Raw genomic sequence first — 19,693 nt, forward strand, 5'->3', positions numbered from 1 at the left:
GTTTAGCCGTCTGTGCTATGTTCAGACCGAAACAAGAGATTGTCATATTCCATTCTATCTTGAATTCTCTTGGCTATAGTTATCTTCGTCCAAGACCCGAAATATCCAGTTCTGCCATCACTATGATTCTGTTCTACATGGCGTTGCTGCTGAGAAGCTTGTTTGTGGCGGAAACCCGAAAGTTGATGCCCCGTGCCTTGGTAGGGGTGCCTTGGTGCCTACGCACTAGCCTTTTACGGAATAAGGTCAAATATCTGCCGGATTAGGATTAGCGCTGCGCCACAGTGACTAATATTAACTAATCTTAAAATCCGAGAAATTGAGGCCTGAGGCGTCAAGGCTGATTATCAAGACGATGCGAACTACGAAGACCTTAAACTGTTAGTAGACTAGACTGCCAGCTGAACGACCGCCAAGAAACGCAAGATCATCAACCAAATCTTTCCAGCTTTCTCTCGCCCTTTGAGAAAGAGGACTCGAATATTCCACCTGGCATTCAGCACAAACTACAATGCATAGTAACCACCTGGGCGTGATGCAGCAATCGGATTCGCCAGGCCTTTCCGGACGAACCACTCACAGAAGGCAGTACAAAAAGTCCACTTTGGTCAGTAAACAGCTTACATTCTTGATATCTTGCAGCTCGCCAGGTCCCCACTAATACACATGTCCAGGGCTGCGGTGCCTGCAAATCTCGAAAAATCAAGGTAGGCTCTGTCCCAGCCAGAGGAGACACCTCTTTGTATACCTCAAGCACGACTGATCATCGAACTGGTTCAGTGTGATGAAGCCCGTCCTGTCTGCGGAAATTGTAAACGGTATTATACCGATGTTTCTGCTTGCCAATATGGCAAGCATCCTCGTCCAAAGACCGTAACACCGACACCACAACTGACGACCGTGTCGGTAAGACCAGCGAAATTGGACCCAACCAATATGCTGGCCCTGCGACTTATGCATCATTACTCCATAGCCTTTGACATCGGTCAGTCAATCAGTTCTTCCCAAAACGATTCCTTGGCTCGGTTTCTCTGGAAGGTCAAAATCCCTTCTATAGCTTTCACCTCGGAGCCTGTCTTGTATGCTCTCTTAGGTATCTCGGCATGGCATTTATGGTCCTTGAATCCGGATGACACACAGTTGATCACGGCATCCCGACTGTATTTTGGAAAGGCTTTGAATCTCCAAAGATTGGCCCTCCAGCCCAGCAATGACCAAGACTTGTCTCCGGCGTTCATAGCTGGTGTTGTCCTTGCCCACCTTAGCTGGCTTCTATCTCAGAGCGACGAAAGCTCAGACATGCGACTCTCCAAACTTGGTCCCTATCATCTGTGCCGTGGTTACCAGGCACTGACCACAAAGATCTCTAAGGACTGGTCTAGGTATGCGTTTCTCTACCAGGGTGGTGCGCCCAAAACACCGATCCAGTTTTCTAGTCATGGAACGATTATGGCCCAAGCCGCACAGGACAGCAGAACTTTACTCGACTATATCCAGCACGCGGAAATAGATCAGGAAGATAAAGAAGTGTACCGTCAAGTGCTAATGGAGCTCTGGCGCATGTACACAGTGGTGACGGATAATTCCGTGGACATCACAACGAAAGAGTATACAATTGTCACTCATCTCCATCGAGTACCTCCGCCATTCATACAACTCTTAGAGCGCGAAGAGCCGCTAGCTCTAGCCCTGGTGGCACGTGCATACGCCTTGCTTGCCCTCTTCAAAAATACTTCAAGGGCTTGGTACATTCATGGAGCTGGGAAAGTTCGGATCTATATCCATGCTATTCAAGGCATTCAAAGAACGTTAACTCGTGATTGGTTGTGGGTTATGGATTGGCCCCAACGACTTATCTCGGATAAGGTTAAAGTCTACGAATATCAAAATATCGAAACCAACAGGCGTAGATATAGTTCTCACTCTATAAATAGTGACTCAGTCGAGGAACTGTGAGATCAAATACGTTTTCCGGGTCGTATCTTTTCTTTGTTGCAAGAATGTCGTCGACATGGGAACCGAAAAGCCTACCAAGTGTGGCTGGGTGAGGTGGTTCCTCGATAAATTCCAACGAGATATAAGCGGCACTGAGGAAGTTGTTTTTGTCGGTTATGCTCACATTGCTCCAGAGATCTAAAGCCCACTGTTCTGACTCTGGGGCCTTTTCCTTGGTTGTGGAGCAGCCAATTATCTCCAGCATGAAGTGAGGTTCCCTTGCTGGAAAGACGGAGTCACTGATCGGTGTTGAAGTCGACATCCTTGACTGGTAGATTGTAAACATCGCTGCTGGGTCTGATGGCATCTTTGCTAGATGGTGACCGAGACATTCCGCTACCTCTGGGGGGATCTCATGCAGGTTGTGCGTACGAAACGAGCCATAAGCAGTCGCTGGCACCAGTGCCGCAATTCCTTTATACCATTGCGGAATAGTGGTCTCTGAGACTGTGTTCATCAAGAGAGTCCCCAAAGATCCAATTCGCTCTCTCCAACGGCTGCCCTCTTCTATATCTTCGGAACTCCAAGTGAAACTGACACCGAATAGTTTCCCCTGAGGCGAATTAAAGACCATTTGTTGGAGAGTAAGCTCTTTTGGAAGACCATCCTGCGATAATTTCCGATATTTCGCGTTGTATTCCGCAAGCGTTTTCCTGATATCCTGCGAATCGTACATGATCACACCGGCGAACAGCTATATGATTGATAAGTTCCTGGCCTCTCCTTCGCCTGGACACGATAAGAATGCTCAAACTTACAGTTTTCAATGGATATACTTTGATCGAAACATCCAGTATAAGTCCGAATGCTCCTCCTGCACCACGAATACCATTCAATAAAGTTTCATCGGCTTCGGTAATTCTACCACTAGCATCAACGACGGTGGCAGCAACGATCTGATCCGCTCCCAGACCCCAGCTGGACGAAAAGGGACCGTATCCTCCATACATTGCCCAGCCAACATAACCCACTGAGGGGATAGAGCCTGTTGGTGTAGCGAGCCTCTCACTCCACAAGGCATTGGACAGCTCATCTTGCAATATTCCGCCGCCTACCGTTGCAGTTTGGCGATCAGCCGCAATCTTGACTGATGTAAATGCTCGCATGTCAATCGTCAAAGCGTCCTCCTCTATACACAATCCTTGGAGGTTATGGCAACCTCCTCGGACGGTGAATTTGATGCCATGAGATCGGAGAAATCGTGCCAGTGCGCTCACTTGCTCAGCCGACTCCGGATGAGCTATTGCCAACGGATTGGCTGTGCGTGAATTAAGATAGATTTTTCGATCTGACGCATAATCAGGAGAGGAAGGTAGCGTGCATTTTATCTCTGGATTTTCTTTGAGAAGGCTTGAAGAGCTGTCACATAGGATTGTGCCATTATTCAAAATCTATATTGGAATAAGTTGAGCGAGATGTATGCCATGTATGCCTGATTGATACCCGTTGACGTGATAGGAAAATATTCAGTGCTGCACCGATCGTCATCCAGACTCTTTATATTGTACATGTTCCTGACTGAAATCTACTCTTCTCTAGCTGGAGCCTCATTTGGGTGATAGGGGTGGGTCCCAGTCCATACTTTGTCATACTTGAATATACCATCGAACCCGAACCCGAAGGCGAAGCTCGCCAATTGGTCAGTTTCGATCATGAATTAGGGCTGATTACTAAAACCACCAATAGAATACAGTCCATGCTGTTGGTTTTTTGACTGTTATTAATAATTATCAGCTCTTCTAGGAGCAAAGATGGCCTCGTATTCCTCTCTGGTTATCAAGAGCGGTCCCGTAGCGTATTCTTAGGTGGTGCTTGATAATCAGATTGTCCTTGAACGACATCACGTCCGGCTGAAATGGACGTGGTGTTTGCTGGAGATAATTTGGCCCCAAACAGGCTTGCATCAGTTCAAATAGGCAGATTGTTGCGCTTGCAGGAGTCTGAAGTAAGTCGTTGTCAGTGGGTGCGTATAAGTGCGTATAGGGAGCATGGAGTACATTGTGGATAGGATGACGGTCACCCATGATGGACATACTTTGCGATGACCTCTATTCTCATAGAGTGCTACTGTGTCTGCGAAGAAACGCCCATTTTTCTCGGCAGTCCAGGCAAAGACATCGTTGACACCGGAGAAGACTTCATGCAATCGATGGTGAGCACTAGGACAAATGTCTAGGTTGATGGCGCTGATAATAACACCGCTCCTACATGATAACTCACATTAAATTTCTGGACTGGATGAACAGAATGTATCGCTGCAGGGATGATTCATGTACATATCAGGGTTAGGGCTATGTCTGAATGTAGAGTAATCTGTATTCGACATCGGAGAGCCAACCACTGTGAGACTCAGAAATGAGCGGAAATTTTTATGAATGCTAGTCACTGCGGCGTTGAGCACTATTGTCCCTTCTCGAAAGCTATTCCTAGCTGTTCTCGTTGGGACATTCTGTGAACAGAAGAACGCCCGCTTCTGTGCTAGACAGTAGAACTGGTAAAACCAGTAACTGGGCCTCGGAACTTTGCATCAATGAGAAGTACAACAGTGCTAGAGTTTGTTCATCCGGCGATACTCAGGTGAACATATTGAATGCTCGCTGGATTATCATTGTCACTCGAGCTACTGCAGGCAAAGGAAGAGTCGTCGGTTAGCGGTTGCCAGCTGTCAAGTAATCAGGGTCTGAAACCGGACAATAGGCTGGACGAAAATCGTTTGCACCAGCAAACCGACAATACTGTATTCTAAGTTACGATAGTTATGGGCATTCTTTCAGATCATTTTCGGTAAAGGGGTTGAAGAGAATAGATGCCCCGTGCATTCCACGGGTAATGGCCCGGCGACGGTTCAGGCTCCCAGGCTCCCAGGCACCAAGGCTCGCTATTTAGGGCCGGCGTCTTTTGTCTTTTGTTTGCTCAAATCCTGTCTGTCCATCATCCCAGCCTCGTTTCGATGCATTTCTGCATAACAACTCACTACATTGCAACAATTAAGGAACTTCCTTTTGCATGCGTCCCTTGAACTTATATTTTCTCGTATTCTGACCAATTATTTACAATTGGTCAATTTGTTACAAGGAAAATCCACTTCTCGACAGGATAGCCCCCTCTCGACGACGACCCTTCAGCTGGAGTTGATCCTTGCTCCCACTTCAAGGACAGACCAGGCGCTTGCGACAAATCTACCCCAGAATTGTTCACTCCACCGAGTATATACTTTACTTTGATTCCTACATAGTCCATTCGCTTTCTGAGACTTCTAATTTCTTTTGGGATCCATTAAAGAATTCCAAGAGTAAGATCAACCATGAAGGATCGGAAAGTGAACCCGGCAGCTCGCAAGAATATTGCTCAGGTAAGACTGCACTACCGCACTCTGAATCTGGAAACGAATCAATTCCTCACACTTCTTCATTTCCACATAGGTATGCATGAGCCTTCAAGATCGTCTCGGCCTCGCCAAAGTCAAGTACGAGCTAGGTCGACTGGGCGCTTCCGACCTCAAAGACTGGCGCAATCACCGCTCAGACTCAGACAGGCCCTCCGATTCTTCCTCAGAAATCACCTACAGCCGCTACGAAACGCCGTTTACATCCTCTCCAGCGAGAAATGCAACGTTCTCTCATGAACTCCCCCGGTCCGCGAAAAACAAGCATGCAGCTACTTTCAATCCGGAGGTGATACAGCCCATGCTTAATGCTAGTCGGAAACGTATTCGGTCGAATTCGATTACAGATAGACCAGCAAAAGTCCCCAAGTTATCGTGGAAGGCTTCACATCATCTTCCAGAGTCCTCTCCTGTCCATGCACGACAGTTGCAGATCTATTCGAATCACCCTCCATCTTACGACGTTCCTTCATCTGGCCTTTCGGCGTCAGATGAGGAGAACGACCCAGAGCTTCCAGTACCTCGAGCCCGCAATGTCAGCTCATCTATGGTCAGCTCGTCGCCGCCGCGCACTCCTACTCTACGACAAGCTCGTCTGCCAAGGACCGATAAAGATACAGGGAACGAGGATGGTGCGGATCTACTGCTCTTCCTAGCAAACTCTCCTACCCCAGCAAGAGTCAATACAAAAACACAAACCAGAGACTTTCCTCCGTCAACTCCACCAAGCCAATATGCCGCTCTGCCGAACATGACTCCAACCCCTGGGGGCGGGCTGTTTGGAAATTTCGGTACTCCCAGCCAGCAATTCAACTTTTCCGATTTTGTGAATGTTACTCCCAGCCCCGCTCAGCGCCCCTGGGGAGGTCGGACTCCAGGAAGTTTATCGAAGACCCCGCTTTTAAGGACTGCGAGGAAGTCTCTGAATTTTGACAACCTGGTCCCTCCAGATGTGCATAGTCCTGTCGGGCATAGCAAGGATACTGGTCTTGCACTGCAACTAGGAGAAGAGTTACGGCCATGATTATGCCGAGACTCCCTGTACTATGTACCTGTTATGCCTGAGATGACTTGACTACGATTCTATACGCTATTCACAGCAGTTTCCTTTTTCTTTTTGCATATTAATCGGCGCATTTGCATTCTACTTCAGTTTGACCTACTCGGTCCTTCCACTGATGAGATATTACTGTTGTATCGATACACATCACTTGGCCGGTTCTACTACCTGGGATTTTTTCCTTTCTGTACTTTTCTAACACGTGTCCCTGGGACAGGTTGTCTTTTCATGCCAGGATTTTACTGTCTATCATTCATGTTCAAATTTCATTATGTTTGAATGAGGGCTGATACGTAATATGTTTTTGCGCTATGACGGTTAGCCTTTTCATTTCATGTTTATGATGATCATGTTTTAAACTTTGCCCAGCTTCTGTATGGAGTACCACCAATAAAACCTGTTAGTGATAAGCTGAATCAATTCAATCAATCAGGAGAAATCCTTAATTGGAAAATAACTGGTTGTTATGTTATGTGCAACCCCTCTTTTACCCACTGTCCACGTCATTAATCTAATTTGACGCAGATGTGTAGAGCCTAGAGTACAAGATTGGTGGTCTTGTGTCAATCAAAAAGTCAAGACGCGTACCGCGACGCGTCGCGCGTCATTTTCGCGACACTGTGTATGTCAGGATTTCCTTTTACGGCTAGCGCATTAAGATCGCCGATCTTAGCGTGTCTTGGCGCGTCTGGATTTCAGATCTATGGCCCCACTGGCGTCATCTTAGCTAATGATTGGCTGAAGACATCTCTCCTTTAGATCTTGCAGCAATCATCAATGACCAATCAATTTCTCTTTTCAGCTTGACACTGGCACTCCAAATCTCAAACCTCGTCCAGATCACGATATGCCTGCTCCTCTTGGTCATCGATATTGTCATCCACTGAAGGATCTAATGCCACTTCTTCCTCCCTTGCCCGTTCCACTTGTTTCCTATATAGAGAAGCTAGATAATCGGATGTACTCGCCTCGTCGATGGACTTGTCCTCTCGTACACGCAAAAATCGTGGGAAACGTAGACTCAACCCTCTCTCCTCGCTCACCAAACCGATAGCAGCTGTGTAAGTGGGGCTAAGTGTAATATCTGCAAAGGCCATTTCCCAGACTTCCTGTGGCTCAAACCATACATCTGGATGCCCAGCGTAGTCGATATAGCTCGGTCGAGAGATGACATTTTCACCGTTTTCAGAGTATTTTTCTTTATTGGATTGGTAAAACTTGTCCGTGAAACCTGACATGCACTTGGTGACGGCTTCGAGAAGACCAGTCTCGGGATTGCGAACCGCAAGTAGGATCGGCGACCACCATTTAGCTTTGCGGCCGTTCCCGTGCCAGGCTGCTATTGGGATCAGGTCGAGAGTATCCGAGGACGTACTGTAGTCCTTTTTAACTTTGAGCCAGGATTCAAGTCGCTTGTCAGGTTCATACGTTGAGAGCAGAACTTTACGTCGCGTGTTTCTCTCTTTTTTCTTCGTTGCTGCTAGTGAAAGTTGCTTGTCCTGTACTTCTTCATTCGCCGCTGGTTCCTCATCGAAGTTTCCATTGACAGAGTCGGTAATACCATTGCCGGGTTTTATCTCGTTATCGAGAACCTTCACCATGATGCCCTCGCATTTGACGTCTATCGCACTCTTGAAAAATTCCAAAACTGTCTCGGAGTCTGCCGAAGTGGCATCTAGATTCTTCACCCACGTAAATCGATATGGTATTTCCGTGAAAAGACTTCGAAGCATATCTCGACGCTCCCGAAACGACCGATCAAGGAGAGGCTCTCCATTGAGGTACATCAAGTCAAACGCAAACAGGCAGACATTTACTTTGATGCTTCCAATCTCGACATTCTTCTTCGCTCGATTCGTCAGAATTTGGAACGCCTGGAGATCGCCCGTGTCTTGATCCACTGCAACTACTTCGCCTTCCAGAATAAAGCTGGAGACGGACTCTCCTCTGATCTGCGGCACGAGAGATACCAAGTCCGGATACTTGTCCGTCATCAATTCGAGGTGACGAGAGAAAATGCTAACTTTTCCGTTTGAGTCACAATGAACCTGAGCTCGTTGCCCATCGTATTTATATTCACATGCAAAGTCTCGTCCTTGCAGTTTGGTCAACATATCTGAAAGATCCCGTGTGATACTACCTAGCATAGGTCGTAAAGGTATGTGCAGGGTGAGACCACATCGCACAAGCAATTCTTTTGTAACCCCGATCTCAAGTAAACATGGTACCAAGTCATCATAATTTGGATGTCTCGCATAAGATGCCTTGACGGTTTCTTCTGCCCTCAGGTATACTTCAGTAAGTTCTTCCTTTTTCAATTTCGCTAAATACTCCATCCCTTTTGTAGAAAACTTAGCATCCGGCGGTTTTGAAAATAGAAATGCTCGTGCAAGTGCTATTAGCATCGTAGTCTTAACTGCACCAATGCGCAAGTGCTGAACCAGAGTCCGTACTATGTAGCGAGACTCTTCAGCACTTCGAGTATCCTGAAGCAGCCTTTCAACGATTCGCTGTTTAGTCTCCTGACTGCCGGTCCCTTTGCTTTTTGCAATCTTGGTCAATGATTGGTATACGCCTTTGATTGTCAGCGGCTTCGGTTTCTTAAGCGTGAAGCTTTGCCGCTTCTTAGCTTCGAAGGCCACATCTCCCGCGTCGCCGTGCTTGTTGTACAGTGTCTTGAGCCCCTGGGCATTCAGTCCATATATGTTCTTGAAAGCTTTGGATATCACAGAGCCCCCGAGTCCTAACTCTGCAGGTTCATAAGGAGGAGCAAAAGAATTGGTCGCCAGCCACACTGCGGGTAACAAACTATCTGGTGCGCCTTCTATCAAAATGCGCAAGAGATTGACTAGTGTATCAACTATTTTGATTCGTTTCGTCGTGCTGTTAACGAGTATGAAGGCATGCGTTAAAAGTGCATAAGAAGCATCACCTCCGTCCTGCTTCCAGTGTTTCTGGAGCTCAGGTAGGTATTTGGCAGGGTCGAAAGTCAATGGGCTTTCATCAAGGGGAATGCTCGAGACGATTGTGTCTTCCGAACCCAGGGATGATTGTAAACTCAATGTATCTTTCTGAAGTATACGTGAAGTTGAGTTTTGTGTCTGTCTCGCAATTTCTGTCAACTTGACGGGCGGCGATTGCGGTTCATCTAGTACTTTGCTTGGCTGATTGCTTTCTTCCGCTGTAACCTGGATAGACTCTGAGGCTGGCGCTTGATCAACTTGATTCCATTCATCTTGCAACTTCCGAGCAAGCTCTTCATCCGTCAAAAATTCCTTATTGTCTTCGATGATTGCCGTGCTCAGTTCCGATTTCGTTGCTGGCTGCGCATTTTGAGCGGAAAAGAATGATTCAATACTCCGCATAGAAGTCGATCCGTTGATCTTTCTCTTTTTTGCTGGACTCGGCATATTCACGACAGGCCATCTAGATATGTACTTCTGCTGAAAATACTGATGACATTTATGCCCATCTATAGAAGTTATGATGGCAAGTTGGAAGTCAAGTTAATGCACAGGGTAGAGAAGCCTGGAGCTTAAGCTCCCGCGACTCCACACGTCATAAGTAGCCCAACAACAATTGCTGAGTGAACAGAGTAGCCACTTCTTCCCCACACAACACAGTTACAATGGCTGCGCAACTCACTTTACTGTCCTCGCAGGAGCATGCTCGGGTAGAAGACTATCTGAATGATAAACTGCAGTCCGAAGAGGACCTCGAGAGCTTGGACTCGCTGCTACAGACTCTTCGTACACAGCATGAGTTGCAACGCAAGCAGGTATGCGACCAACCACCATATCAACACAGGACATCAGACATAAGGCTTACACTTCACAGCTGGTGGAAGCGCAGGAGGCACTTGAAGATGCTACGAAAGCCTCTAACGATCATCGCGATGCGGTTCGAAAGCAAATTGAGACGTTCAATCGTGAACAAGCAGATATCGACCGGCGTCTAATGATTATCACCCATTCCGAAACCAGCGACGAAGCTGTGCGTATATTTGAATCGAGTATGGAAAAACTTCAAAGACTAGATATCGCGAAGGGTTATCTATCACAATTGCAGGAAATAGAGACATTAAGGTAATTTAACCGCTTATATGTTGACAGTGAGCTCCGGTTGACAACGCTCTAGTAAGAATGCATTGGAACATGTGGATAGTGCCCCAGCATCCGCGATACCTCCGTATAAATCCCTGCGAATTATCTCCACGTCGTTACAGACAGCTCAGGTCGCTGCGGAGGGCGCTGCTCCTCACCTTGTTGACCATGCGGAACAGCTTGCGAATTCGGTGAAGAAGCAGCTACAGGATCGACTCAGTAGCCGATTACAGAAGACACTTGATAAGCTGAAGTGGCCCAGCAGGGAACTGGTGCTTAACGATGGTTTCGTGCAAGAATGGGCAACAAGTGTCGACTTATTGCTTGACCTACAAGAACCGTATGTGTTACCGACTAACATATTGACCACCGATGGCGGCTTACTTACTCGTGCATATTATTTTGTAGTGACTTAAAATCCTACTCCGAATCATCTACATCCTTCCTCGATGAAGATGTACAAGTGCTTTTGCCACTGGAAATTATGGTGCATCCACTGGAGCTCCGCTTCAAGTATCATTTCAGCGGCGCTAAACCAACCAATAGACTTGATAAGGTAAGTTGCTAAAGATATCTTAGAAGTCCAGAAACTGACATAATGAAAGCCGGAGTATTTCTTGTCGCATATTTCGGACCTGATAAGTACCTACATTGGGGTTTTCACGACATATTTACAGCCTATACTAGATCGACGAGCCGACATCGTCGACGAAGGGTTGAAATGGCATTTTCTGAGTGCAAATAATGCCTTCATCATGTCTCTTCTTCCCATGCTCAGAGGAAAAATTGCTTCGTTCCTTCCACAAGTTGAGACAAGCCCACAACTACTCAGTCATTTTGTTCACGAGCTCATGAAATTTGATGATGACCTTCGACAAACGTGGAATTATCTTCCGAATCCTTATTCGACTGAGAACTGGAAGGGACTCGCGTCGGAGATCCTTACCCAACAGAACTGGTTTGAACGGTGGCTCCAAGTGGAGAAAGAGTTTGCTTTGTCTCGATACAGGGATATCATTGATGCCCCTGAAAGCGGACAAATTGACTATGATGGCGTTGATGCCAATGCCACGAAACCAACGAGTGCTGCCATTAGGGTTAACGACCTCCTTGAAACGATAACAGATCTGTATAGACCACTGTCCTCATTCAGCCAGAAACTACGATTTTTGATCGATATTCAAATCACTATATTTGATCAGTTCCACGAACGTTTGCACTCTGGATTGGAGGCCTACCTCGCAATGACCTCCACTATTGGACGTACTGTACAAGGTGGTGATCAAGGGAATCTGGAAGGAGTGGCTGGCCTCGATCGACTGTGTCGAATCTTCGGAAGTGCGGAGTACCTAGAGAAGAAGATGCAAGATTGGAGTGATGATGTCTTCTTTCTTGACTTGTGGTACGAGTTGCAAGATCGAGTCCGACGAAATCAAGGCGACGGAGAGAATGTTGTAGGCCTAATGTCAGTGGCCGAAGTCGCTCAAAGAACATCTCAGGCGGTTGCTGAGACTAGCCAAGGCCGAAGCTCTGAGGGCGCATTATTTGACGAAACAGCATCAGCATATCGCCGCCTCAGGTTACGCTCCGAAAGCATCATAGTATCCACATTCTCATCCGAAGTCCACTCTTCTCTCCGGCCATACTCTCGTGTGTCAATGTGGTCTTCACTTTCCTCCCCTTCAGCAAGCTATCCTCACCCGCTTACCTCTGAGCTTACCCCTACAGTTCGCATTATCTCCTCTAATCTCTCCTTCCTTGCCCGCGCCTTAGGTACGGCTCCTTTGAGGAGGATCAACAGACAAGTCCTTCTATCCTTGCAAAGCTTTATCCTGGATAATGTGATCTTGCGTCATTCTTTCTCCGCCGCCGGCGTGTCCCAGCTTACGAGTGATATCGATCATCTATGTGGAGTCATTGATAGTGCTCTCGCACACCATCCCTCACCGGCAGCTTATCAAGGGGAAGCAAGTCGAGTCATGCGAAAACTTAACGAGGTTCTGGTCCTCCTAGGTCTCAGAATAAAACCCCAGAGCACCACCACCACCACCAAACGAGATGAGATCAGCGAGTTCCATGAAATCGAGTTAGGGCTATGGGAAGTGGAAAGGAGACTGTTCGTCAATAATGAAAGCGCTCGCGAAGTTCTAAACGAGCTGGAAATCGAAACATTGACTGAGGCGGAAGCGAGAGCAGTACTGGAAAAACGAGTCGAAATCCGCAGTTAAGCACAGATACCCTATCTATCTAATTTATACATATCCATTTATACCTAGGTAGTAGATAAAGCGTCATATCCTGCGAAGAATTGAAGAATATAAAAATTCATGGATGTCACGCTTTATGCAAGTTCCAGCATCAATAATATTTGGTATCGTACATCTTAAGGCCAAATGCAAATTTATTTTCTGAAAATGTCTATGTCTAGATACATGAAGACTCTATGTAAAGTGGTGGACGTGGATTAACACGTCATTATTGGTATATACTAAGCGGTTGAATCAAGTTTCAGCTTCTTGATTACTGCCGGACCAACATCCTCAATGGCACGAATTAAACCCTCAACCGTCCGCCTCTCAGTCGAGATATTCACAACGCAACGGAAGAACTTTCCTTTTCCTCTAAGATCAACGTCATCGCCGGAAGGAGGTGCATAATCAACCATATAGCCTTTGCTTACGATTGCGCGGGTAACTTCTTCAGTCACTCTGCTATTTTTCGCGGCGTGCACATTGTCCGAATCGATTGAGCCATCGGCTTCGCACGCAAAACGCTTGCCGGGTGCATAGTAGAAGCAAACTTGAAGACATGGTGGAGGATTCTCACTGACGAGAACGAAATCAGGGTGATTGTCAATGAGGGTTGCCAGATGTGCGGCCACATCAGTGGCTTCATCTATACGGCGTTCATAGCCTTGTGATCCATAATATGTCCAACTCAAAAACAATTTGAGTGAGTCGGCTCGACGGCCACATTGGAGGGTCAAATCTGCCAGGTCCCAGACTTCAGGTGAATCAACCTGCAAATCGGTAGCTGGATCTTCATGGAGGTAACCATTGGTTTGTTCTAATTCTGGGTTATTATGGAACAGATATCCAGCAGGGAGGGTATTTGCACGGTGAAATTGACGGATATCTGCCGCCAATAAGAATGAACAAGTTACAGGCACACCAAGCATCTTATGCGGATTGATAGCAATACTATTAGCTTTTTCTGCCCCAGAAAGCTTGTGCTTCTGACGGGCAGAGAAGATAAATGATCCACCCCATGACCCATCAATGTGGAACCAGAGGTTGTATTTCTTGCAAATAGCCGCGATTTCGTGAAATGGATCAAAGGATCCCAAAACGGTAGTACCAGCAGTAGCGTTGACATAGAATGGCGTTCGGCCTTCGGATTTGGCCTTTTCTATCAGATTTTCTAGTTCTGAGGAAATCATGCGACCTTGATTGTCAATAGGCACGGCCCAGACAGCACTACTTCCGAGTCCAAGCATCTGGGCTGCTTTCTCGATGCTGTAATGGCCATGACCGCTAGTGAAAATGACGAATCGATAATTACCATTACCCTCAGTCTTGGCTTTGGGATATAGTACGTTTCTTGCTATCACAATAGAGGTGGTATTTGATGCTGATCCACCTTGGACGGAGATTCCGCCGGAGTGAGGTCCATTGAGACCGAATAACAATGCCAATTGCTTTGCCGTGTGTTTTTCGATCAGGGTGAGGACAGGCGAAACTTGATATACATGGACGTTTGTATTGAGAGCGGCGAGAATGAGTTCTGCAGCTACTCCTGGAGCATTCGTGGAAGCATATAGCTTGTCTAGAAACCCCTGGTGCCAGGTGTTCACCGAGTAACGTAGTACTTGCTGAAGTGCCTGGAGAAGACCTTCCTGTCCTTGCCCGGAAGAAGGCAAATCAAGCTTCAAAATCTTCCGGAGCTCCTCAGGACTCTTATAATCGACAAGGGAAGTACTTGGCGTATTGATATCGGTATGTATGCCATTTGCGGAGTCCCCGTTTGAAGTTGGGGTAGAGTCTGCTGAACTTATGAAGGGAATGAGCAAGTCCTGTACGGCCCCGAGTAACTATATCAAGAATAGCCGTTAGTCAAATACTTGCAAATCTCGGTGAGAGGTTAGAGTAAGTGATATAAGGCCAAGTGCTTGTCAACGTACATTGCGCACTTCCTCTGCGCGATCCGAGAATTGCGCCATATTCAGCAGACAGTAAAATGACTCTAAATCAATCGAAGAAGAGAATGACACTCAATCAGAAATCAATGCAGGTCTATGAGAGCAAAATAAAGGAGAATTGACGATCGCATTTATAAGATCATTTCTCTTAGGGTCGGTGAGAGTTGAACCTCTGAAAAAAATCCCCGCGATGGCGCCATTAGGGATTCAGAGCCAATAATAGCGCTGCTGGGAGATGACATCATCAAGCTCTTCTTGTATCGCAGCAAAGGATGTAAACCACGTAGACTGTAAAGTCGAACATTCTCAGAATCAAAGTGCAAGGGAACGGATTGTTATATCTCGTTATTCGAATGGAACGATTCTTATCTCAAGCAGGATTCGTACCTTGCTCATGGACTGTGCGGGGCGAATCGGAATGCTTATCGAGATCCGGAGATCTGATTAGGGCTGAGCTGTCATACCTCCTGTGAAACGTCCCAGTGTCATAAATGTACAAATCTGTTCATTGTGGTAATATCGCAACAACATTGAAGACTCCTCCAGAGTGGATTGTAATATGCATAAAAGTAAAATACAGAATTACTCCTTCTGCGACTTGTGTAGAATGGGTATCAGTGCAACGAAACGAAACGGGTAACAAACGCATGATGTAGATTGCAAGCCAAAAATAATCTCATCGCGAATCAAACGAAGCATGATCAATTTCGGTGAATAGACTCATAGGCTACGTGTTTTCAGGAGCTGCTGCGTTAGCTACTTGCCTATTCAATGCGCATATCCTACATCCATCTCCAATTTTATCTCGTATTAGTCGAGCAGTAATGACCTTGGGTCCAACTGTGCGAGACGTCGTATAAAGTTGAGAGTCCTCAATATCATCTTCCGCCGGAGGTGTAGGTGTTGTCTCGTTGATATTCGTCGATTCGTTATCATGGGTGTGAGCCGGTTCTTGAACGTGAGACAGGTGGAACACATGGCCGCATGCGAATCCCACTAATATTTCCTTCTCTGCAACACATAATATCATTAGAAACATGCTTCCACACCAATTTTCCGTAAATAGTGCCCCAACTTACCATTCTCATGAAAGGCCTGCAAGCAGCCTCCGCATTGACCGGGTGCAACACGATGAAACCTGCTAGACTGGCCAGTTGTACTTGAAAGACCCTCATCGTTCTCAGATTCATGCGCAACTTCGCCAGAATCTTCAGTGTCAGCTGTCATTTCTGGCTCATTTTCATCATTAGATTGCTTGTGAACATCAAACTTGATTCCACGCCGTTGGCCTCGCCTTAAAGCATCCATTCCGATAGCAACTTCACCCTGAAGCACCTTCGCTGCCCCTTGACTGATACTAGCCTGGATGTCGTGATCTCGAAGTAATCTAGTAAGTCCATCCCGGAGCCCTTCGATCTCCAAACCACTCGGAATACGCCTGACGAGTTTGATTGGGTCAATAGATGTGCCAGCTTCGGTAAGCAAGGCATGTATGAAGGCGGGCTTGTCCATTGAATAACTGAGCAGATCCTCCCATAGGTCAGGATCGTCTTGCGACTTCGCAAAGTTGATTGCTTGAGAGACATCGTTCAAGTCAGAAAGTATGAGGTTAAGAGCTCGCTTTGTTTGCCCAGTCTTAGACAGAAGGTATATAAGTTCTGACGTGTAGTGCTTCTCTTCGCAGATCCTGCAAGCCTCACCGAACGAGTAAGCTGTACTCGCTTGCAGAAAATCCATGAGCAGTTGCCTATCATAGTCGGCAAAAAGATCCAACGTAATGTCTGCGAATGGTTCAACAAGACTTTTGCCTTCATCCGCGGCAAGCTTTTCGGCTGCGTCTCTGGCATGGCGACCGCGTCCACGGAGCTGAGGCTTTGCTTCCGCTTTTGATGGGTGAGATTCACCTTTCCACAGTGCGCGAAGATAGAAGAAAAGGTATAGGCGCCCAGATGAGGTGTACAATTGTGAAACAACCGTTCCTGGGCGAACAATACCGTTGTATGCTTCTCTGACTAGGATACTAATAGATTCTGCAGTCACTTGCTCCAATTCAGAGATCGGAGCTTTCGCCCACTGATATTTTGAAACGCGAAGAAGTATGAAGTTAAGAACATCGTCAGAAATAGCATCTGCCAAACGATATTCACTTATAAGACGAAGGGCTTCCTCAGCATCTTGTAGCCGGATGTAACACCGCAAAGCTTCCCGGTGCTGCCCATTAGCCAGGAACAGCTTTCCAAGGCTCCCCATTAAAATCCGCCAATCGTTCGAATCAGCTGGTATTCTCTCCGACTCTAAGCAGTCTTCAATGGTAGAGATTGCTTTCGTAATATCAAAAAGTTCTGGCGGCCATTGAGATAGCAAATGTTCGAACGTCTGACGATTATGGGACACATAATGTTCGAGGAAAGCATCGAAGATAGCTGATGAAAGAGGAGGTCGGGTATTTATCGGAATATACTGGGCGACTTCGTCATACTTCCCGGCTTCAACAAATTTCCAGATCCAGTGCTCCCACCTATCTGGGACGTCGAGAACTTTAGCGCAGATTTCTCCAGCAGTAACCCACCCATTGTTTTGTATGTGCTGCTCAATCCAAAGTTCTCCAATACGGCTTTTTTCATTTCTAACAGTCGCACTCAATGGTTGACCTGCTGTCACGACCGAAGAACTGTCATCGGCAAAGAAATCCGCCAGGCTGGTCTGAGATCTCACAAAAGCTTCGGTTTGTTGTTCAGCTGGGGGATTTAGAACACCCGGATTCTGATCGATGAGAGCCCACGCTTCTTCGTACTTTTGGTGTGATTCCAGCCACGCAAGACGATCCGTTAAATCTCTTGACATGGCTGCGATGCAGTCATATGGACTATGAACAAAGACCTTGAGGCCTTTAGCCGCTGAGAGAGTCTGAATCTCTTTCGGAATTGTGGAAACTCCCGAAATGGAGCCAGAGATGAACGACCCAGCAACTCTTTCAGAGCCTCTATCGCCATTGCTTCCGTTGCTTCTTACACTAGCACTTGATGCGAAAAGTCTAGCTGGATATAGCGTTGCGTCCAGAAGACCGGTGCCTAAAGTGCCCAAAGCACCGCGCTGTACAGTGGCTGCTGTTAAGCGGGGAGGTCTCAGAATGCTCATATGATAATCGGATGAAGCAAGGTTTTGATACCGAGTAATTGAGAGCGTATCAGCACTGACTTCCTCCTGGGTTTCGAGATCTATAAGGCGAAGTTCAGGTTCAGCTGCTTTATGTCGACGACTACTCTGTGGTTGCTCCTCAAGATCACTATTGTCGCTTTCGAGGTATGCTAAAACAAGTAGAAGTCTTGGACTGTACATGGCGACACCTGAAATGATGGAGTCGGTTCGTAGACTTCTTGGTGTATTAGTTTCAAAACACGCTGCAAGTAAGAAACGAGTTGACTAAATACGTACATTGTGACCACCTCGGCGTCTCCGAGTTTTCGATTCCCTGCTCGTGTTCCAGGAGGTGACGTGCGATCTGGGTATACGTTGATAACCCAGATCGTGCCGCCCCAGCCTACTACAAGTTTCTCGACTTCTGATACTCCACTAGCACTTTGCTGTCTTGAGATAGACTCGGCGTCGCTATTTTCGGAGATCTCAAAGGCTTTCATATCAACCCATTCGGCGTGCGCTTTCCAAACACTGGCCATTTCTTCCCACTGCGGTCGATTCGGTCTGTCTATGTGTCTTATCCTTGTCCATGCAAATTCTGCGTCGGCTGCCTCCAGATGTAGATTCGATCGCATGATTTTAATGCCTTCTTCATTGACCCAAGCCACATATTTTCCGGAAAGTGACCATTTTATGGTGTTGATTGCTCCTTCACCACTATGTAAAACGGTATCTTTTCCGGAATTGGCACCTAAGCCCAACGATCCTAGCCACCCAGCTGCTGAAGCCGCGCCGTTTAATGTTGTAGACTTTTCTGTTGTACCTGGCCGGCCTCCGACAGTAAGAATCAGCTGTCCAGCACGCCCTCCTGAAAGATATTGTCGGTCACTCTTGTACTCTGGGGACAATGCCACAGCTTGGACAGGTCGGCCGAAGTTTCGGAGAAGGACATCCTTCGGATCCAGTAACGAATACACGCAGACGTTTCCGTCAATGGATGAGGTAGCTATATGTATAGAGTTCAGGGCCGTTGGTGGAAGTCCGGCTGCGTGTGCAGGCTTGCCCTTCGATCGTAGAGACGCATTCGGAGATGGGACGTCATCTTCCTCGAAAGATCTGTTAATCAGATTGTGTCGTGTTATAGTATGAGACAATAATAGCGGCGATATCGAAACAGAAGTCACGCTTGCAGAATGTGCGGTATAAACACGAAGAGCTTTGAGCGTCGGTAACGATACAACATGCTATAGCGGAATTAGTGGCATATCACTACCGTTATCGAAGGTCAGGTATACTCACAATGTTACCGTTATGTGTACCGACAATCTAGGTAACCAAATCCAGTTAATCTAAGCTATTCCAATCTCTCGAATTGCGGTTACTATACCATCTTATCTCCTCCAACTAGAAGCGTACTTGTTGCATCTCCTCCGCGATATAGAGACGGTAGACACTTGGTCAAGTAAACGTACTTCAATCGAGGTTCCTCATCTTCCTCCTCCTCTTCCTCTTCCTCCTCATTCTCCTCGTCTCCCTCATTACCCTCATTATCATCCGCGGACTCGTCCTGCTCCCGTGAATCGCGGTCGTCCTCAGGCTGGTCGCGGGAGGAATCGTCTGCGGCGAGGCGGGACGAAGATTCGGCGGATGGTGACTGGATTTTCAATGTATCGGCATCATTACTGCCCTCAGCAGCACCTGGTAGATCCATGCTTAGCGCCAGGTGAGCGCGTAGGGAGCTGTAACTTCTAGCGAATGCGGAGCTCCGTTGGGGTAACTACGATGGGATGATGACTAAGCATCTCATGCGAAAT

The 19,693-nt window shown here is 46.9% G+C and overlaps 6 protein-coding genes across 6 annotated transcripts, besides 1 other annotated feature; 2 read left to right on the forward strand and 4 right to left on the reverse strand.

Moving 5' to 3' along the window:
* Nucleotides 1-1,573: 1,573 nt before the first annotated feature.
* Nucleotides 1,574-3,483, reverse strand: TSTA_031800 (6-hydroxy-D-nicotine oxidase, putative; the record flags this gene model as incomplete). The annotated part of the gene is made up of 3 exons (XM_002480310.1): nucleotides 1,574-2,689; nucleotides 2,754-3,386; nucleotides 3,439-3,483. The coding sequence occupies 3 exons, from the start codon at nucleotides 3,481-3,483 to the stop codon at nucleotides 1,925-1,927; spliced, it is 1,443 nt and encodes a 480-aa protein (XP_002480355.1). The 3' UTR covers nucleotides 1,574-1,924.
* A 1,802-nt stretch (nucleotides 3,484-5,285) lies between these two features.
* On the forward strand, nucleotides 5,286-6,873 carry TSTA_031810 (uncharacterized protein). Its single transcript, XM_002480311.1, has 2 exons — nucleotides 5,286-5,347; nucleotides 5,418-6,873. Exons 1-2 carry the CDS (start codon nucleotides 5,300-5,302, stop codon nucleotides 6,402-6,404), a joined length of 1,035 nt encoding a protein of 344 aa, XP_002480356.1. The 5' UTR covers nucleotides 5,286-5,299; the 3' UTR covers nucleotides 6,405-6,873.
* A 266-nt stretch (nucleotides 6,874-7,139) lies between these two features.
* Nucleotides 7,140-9,850, reverse strand: TSTA_031820 (DNA ligase I, putative; the record flags this gene model as incomplete). Its single annotated transcript, XM_002480312.1, has 1 exon — nucleotides 7,140-9,850. The coding sequence occupies one exon, from the start codon at nucleotides 9,848-9,850 to the stop codon at nucleotides 7,265-7,267; it is 2,586 nt and encodes an 861-aa protein (XP_002480357.1). The 3' UTR covers nucleotides 7,140-7,264.
* A 218-nt stretch (nucleotides 9,851-10,068) lies between these two features.
* TSTA_031830 (RINT-1 family protein) lies at nucleotides 10,069-12,840 on the forward strand (the record flags this gene model as incomplete). Its single annotated transcript, XM_002480313.1, has 5 exons — nucleotides 10,069-10,218; nucleotides 10,278-10,525; nucleotides 10,578-10,883; nucleotides 10,952-11,099; nucleotides 11,149-12,840. 5 exons carry the CDS (start codon nucleotides 10,069-10,071, stop codon nucleotides 12,769-12,771), a joined length of 2,475 nt encoding a protein of 824 aa, XP_002480358.1. The 3' UTR covers nucleotides 12,772-12,840.
* An 88-nt stretch (nucleotides 12,841-12,928) lies between these two features.
* TSTA_031840 (glutamate decarboxylase, putative) lies at nucleotides 12,929-14,891 on the reverse strand. Its single transcript, XM_002480314.1, has 2 exons — nucleotides 14,724-14,891; nucleotides 12,929-14,633 (listed from the first exon to the last, which is right to left on the reverse strand). Exons 1-2 carry the CDS (start codon nucleotides 14,760-14,762, stop codon nucleotides 13,032-13,034), a joined length of 1,641 nt encoding a protein of 546 aa, XP_002480359.1. The 5' UTR covers nucleotides 14,763-14,891; the 3' UTR covers nucleotides 12,929-13,031.
* A 160-nt stretch (nucleotides 14,892-15,051) lies between these two features.
* On the reverse strand, nucleotides 15,052-19,590 carry TSTA_031850 (vacuolar assembly protein, putative; the record flags this gene model as incomplete). Its single annotated transcript, XM_002480315.1, has 5 exons — nucleotides 15,052-15,752; nucleotides 15,821-18,114; nucleotides 18,177-19,123; nucleotides 19,179-19,205; nucleotides 19,267-19,590. 5 exons carry the CDS (start codon nucleotides 19,588-19,590, stop codon nucleotides 15,469-15,471), a joined length of 3,876 nt encoding a protein of 1,291 aa, XP_002480360.1. The 3' UTR covers nucleotides 15,052-15,468.
* Nucleotides 19,364-19,416: a sequence feature (CT-rich).
* Nucleotides 19,591-19,693: the final 103 nt, after the last annotated feature.

This window comes from Talaromyces stipitatus, genomic scaffold, assembly GCF_000003125.1.
Source record: "Talaromyces stipitatus ATCC 10500 scf_1105507295541 genomic scaffold, whole genome shotgun sequence".
Classification (NCBI taxonomy): Eukaryota; Fungi; Ascomycota; class Eurotiomycetes; order Eurotiales; family Trichocomaceae; genus Talaromyces; species Talaromyces stipitatus.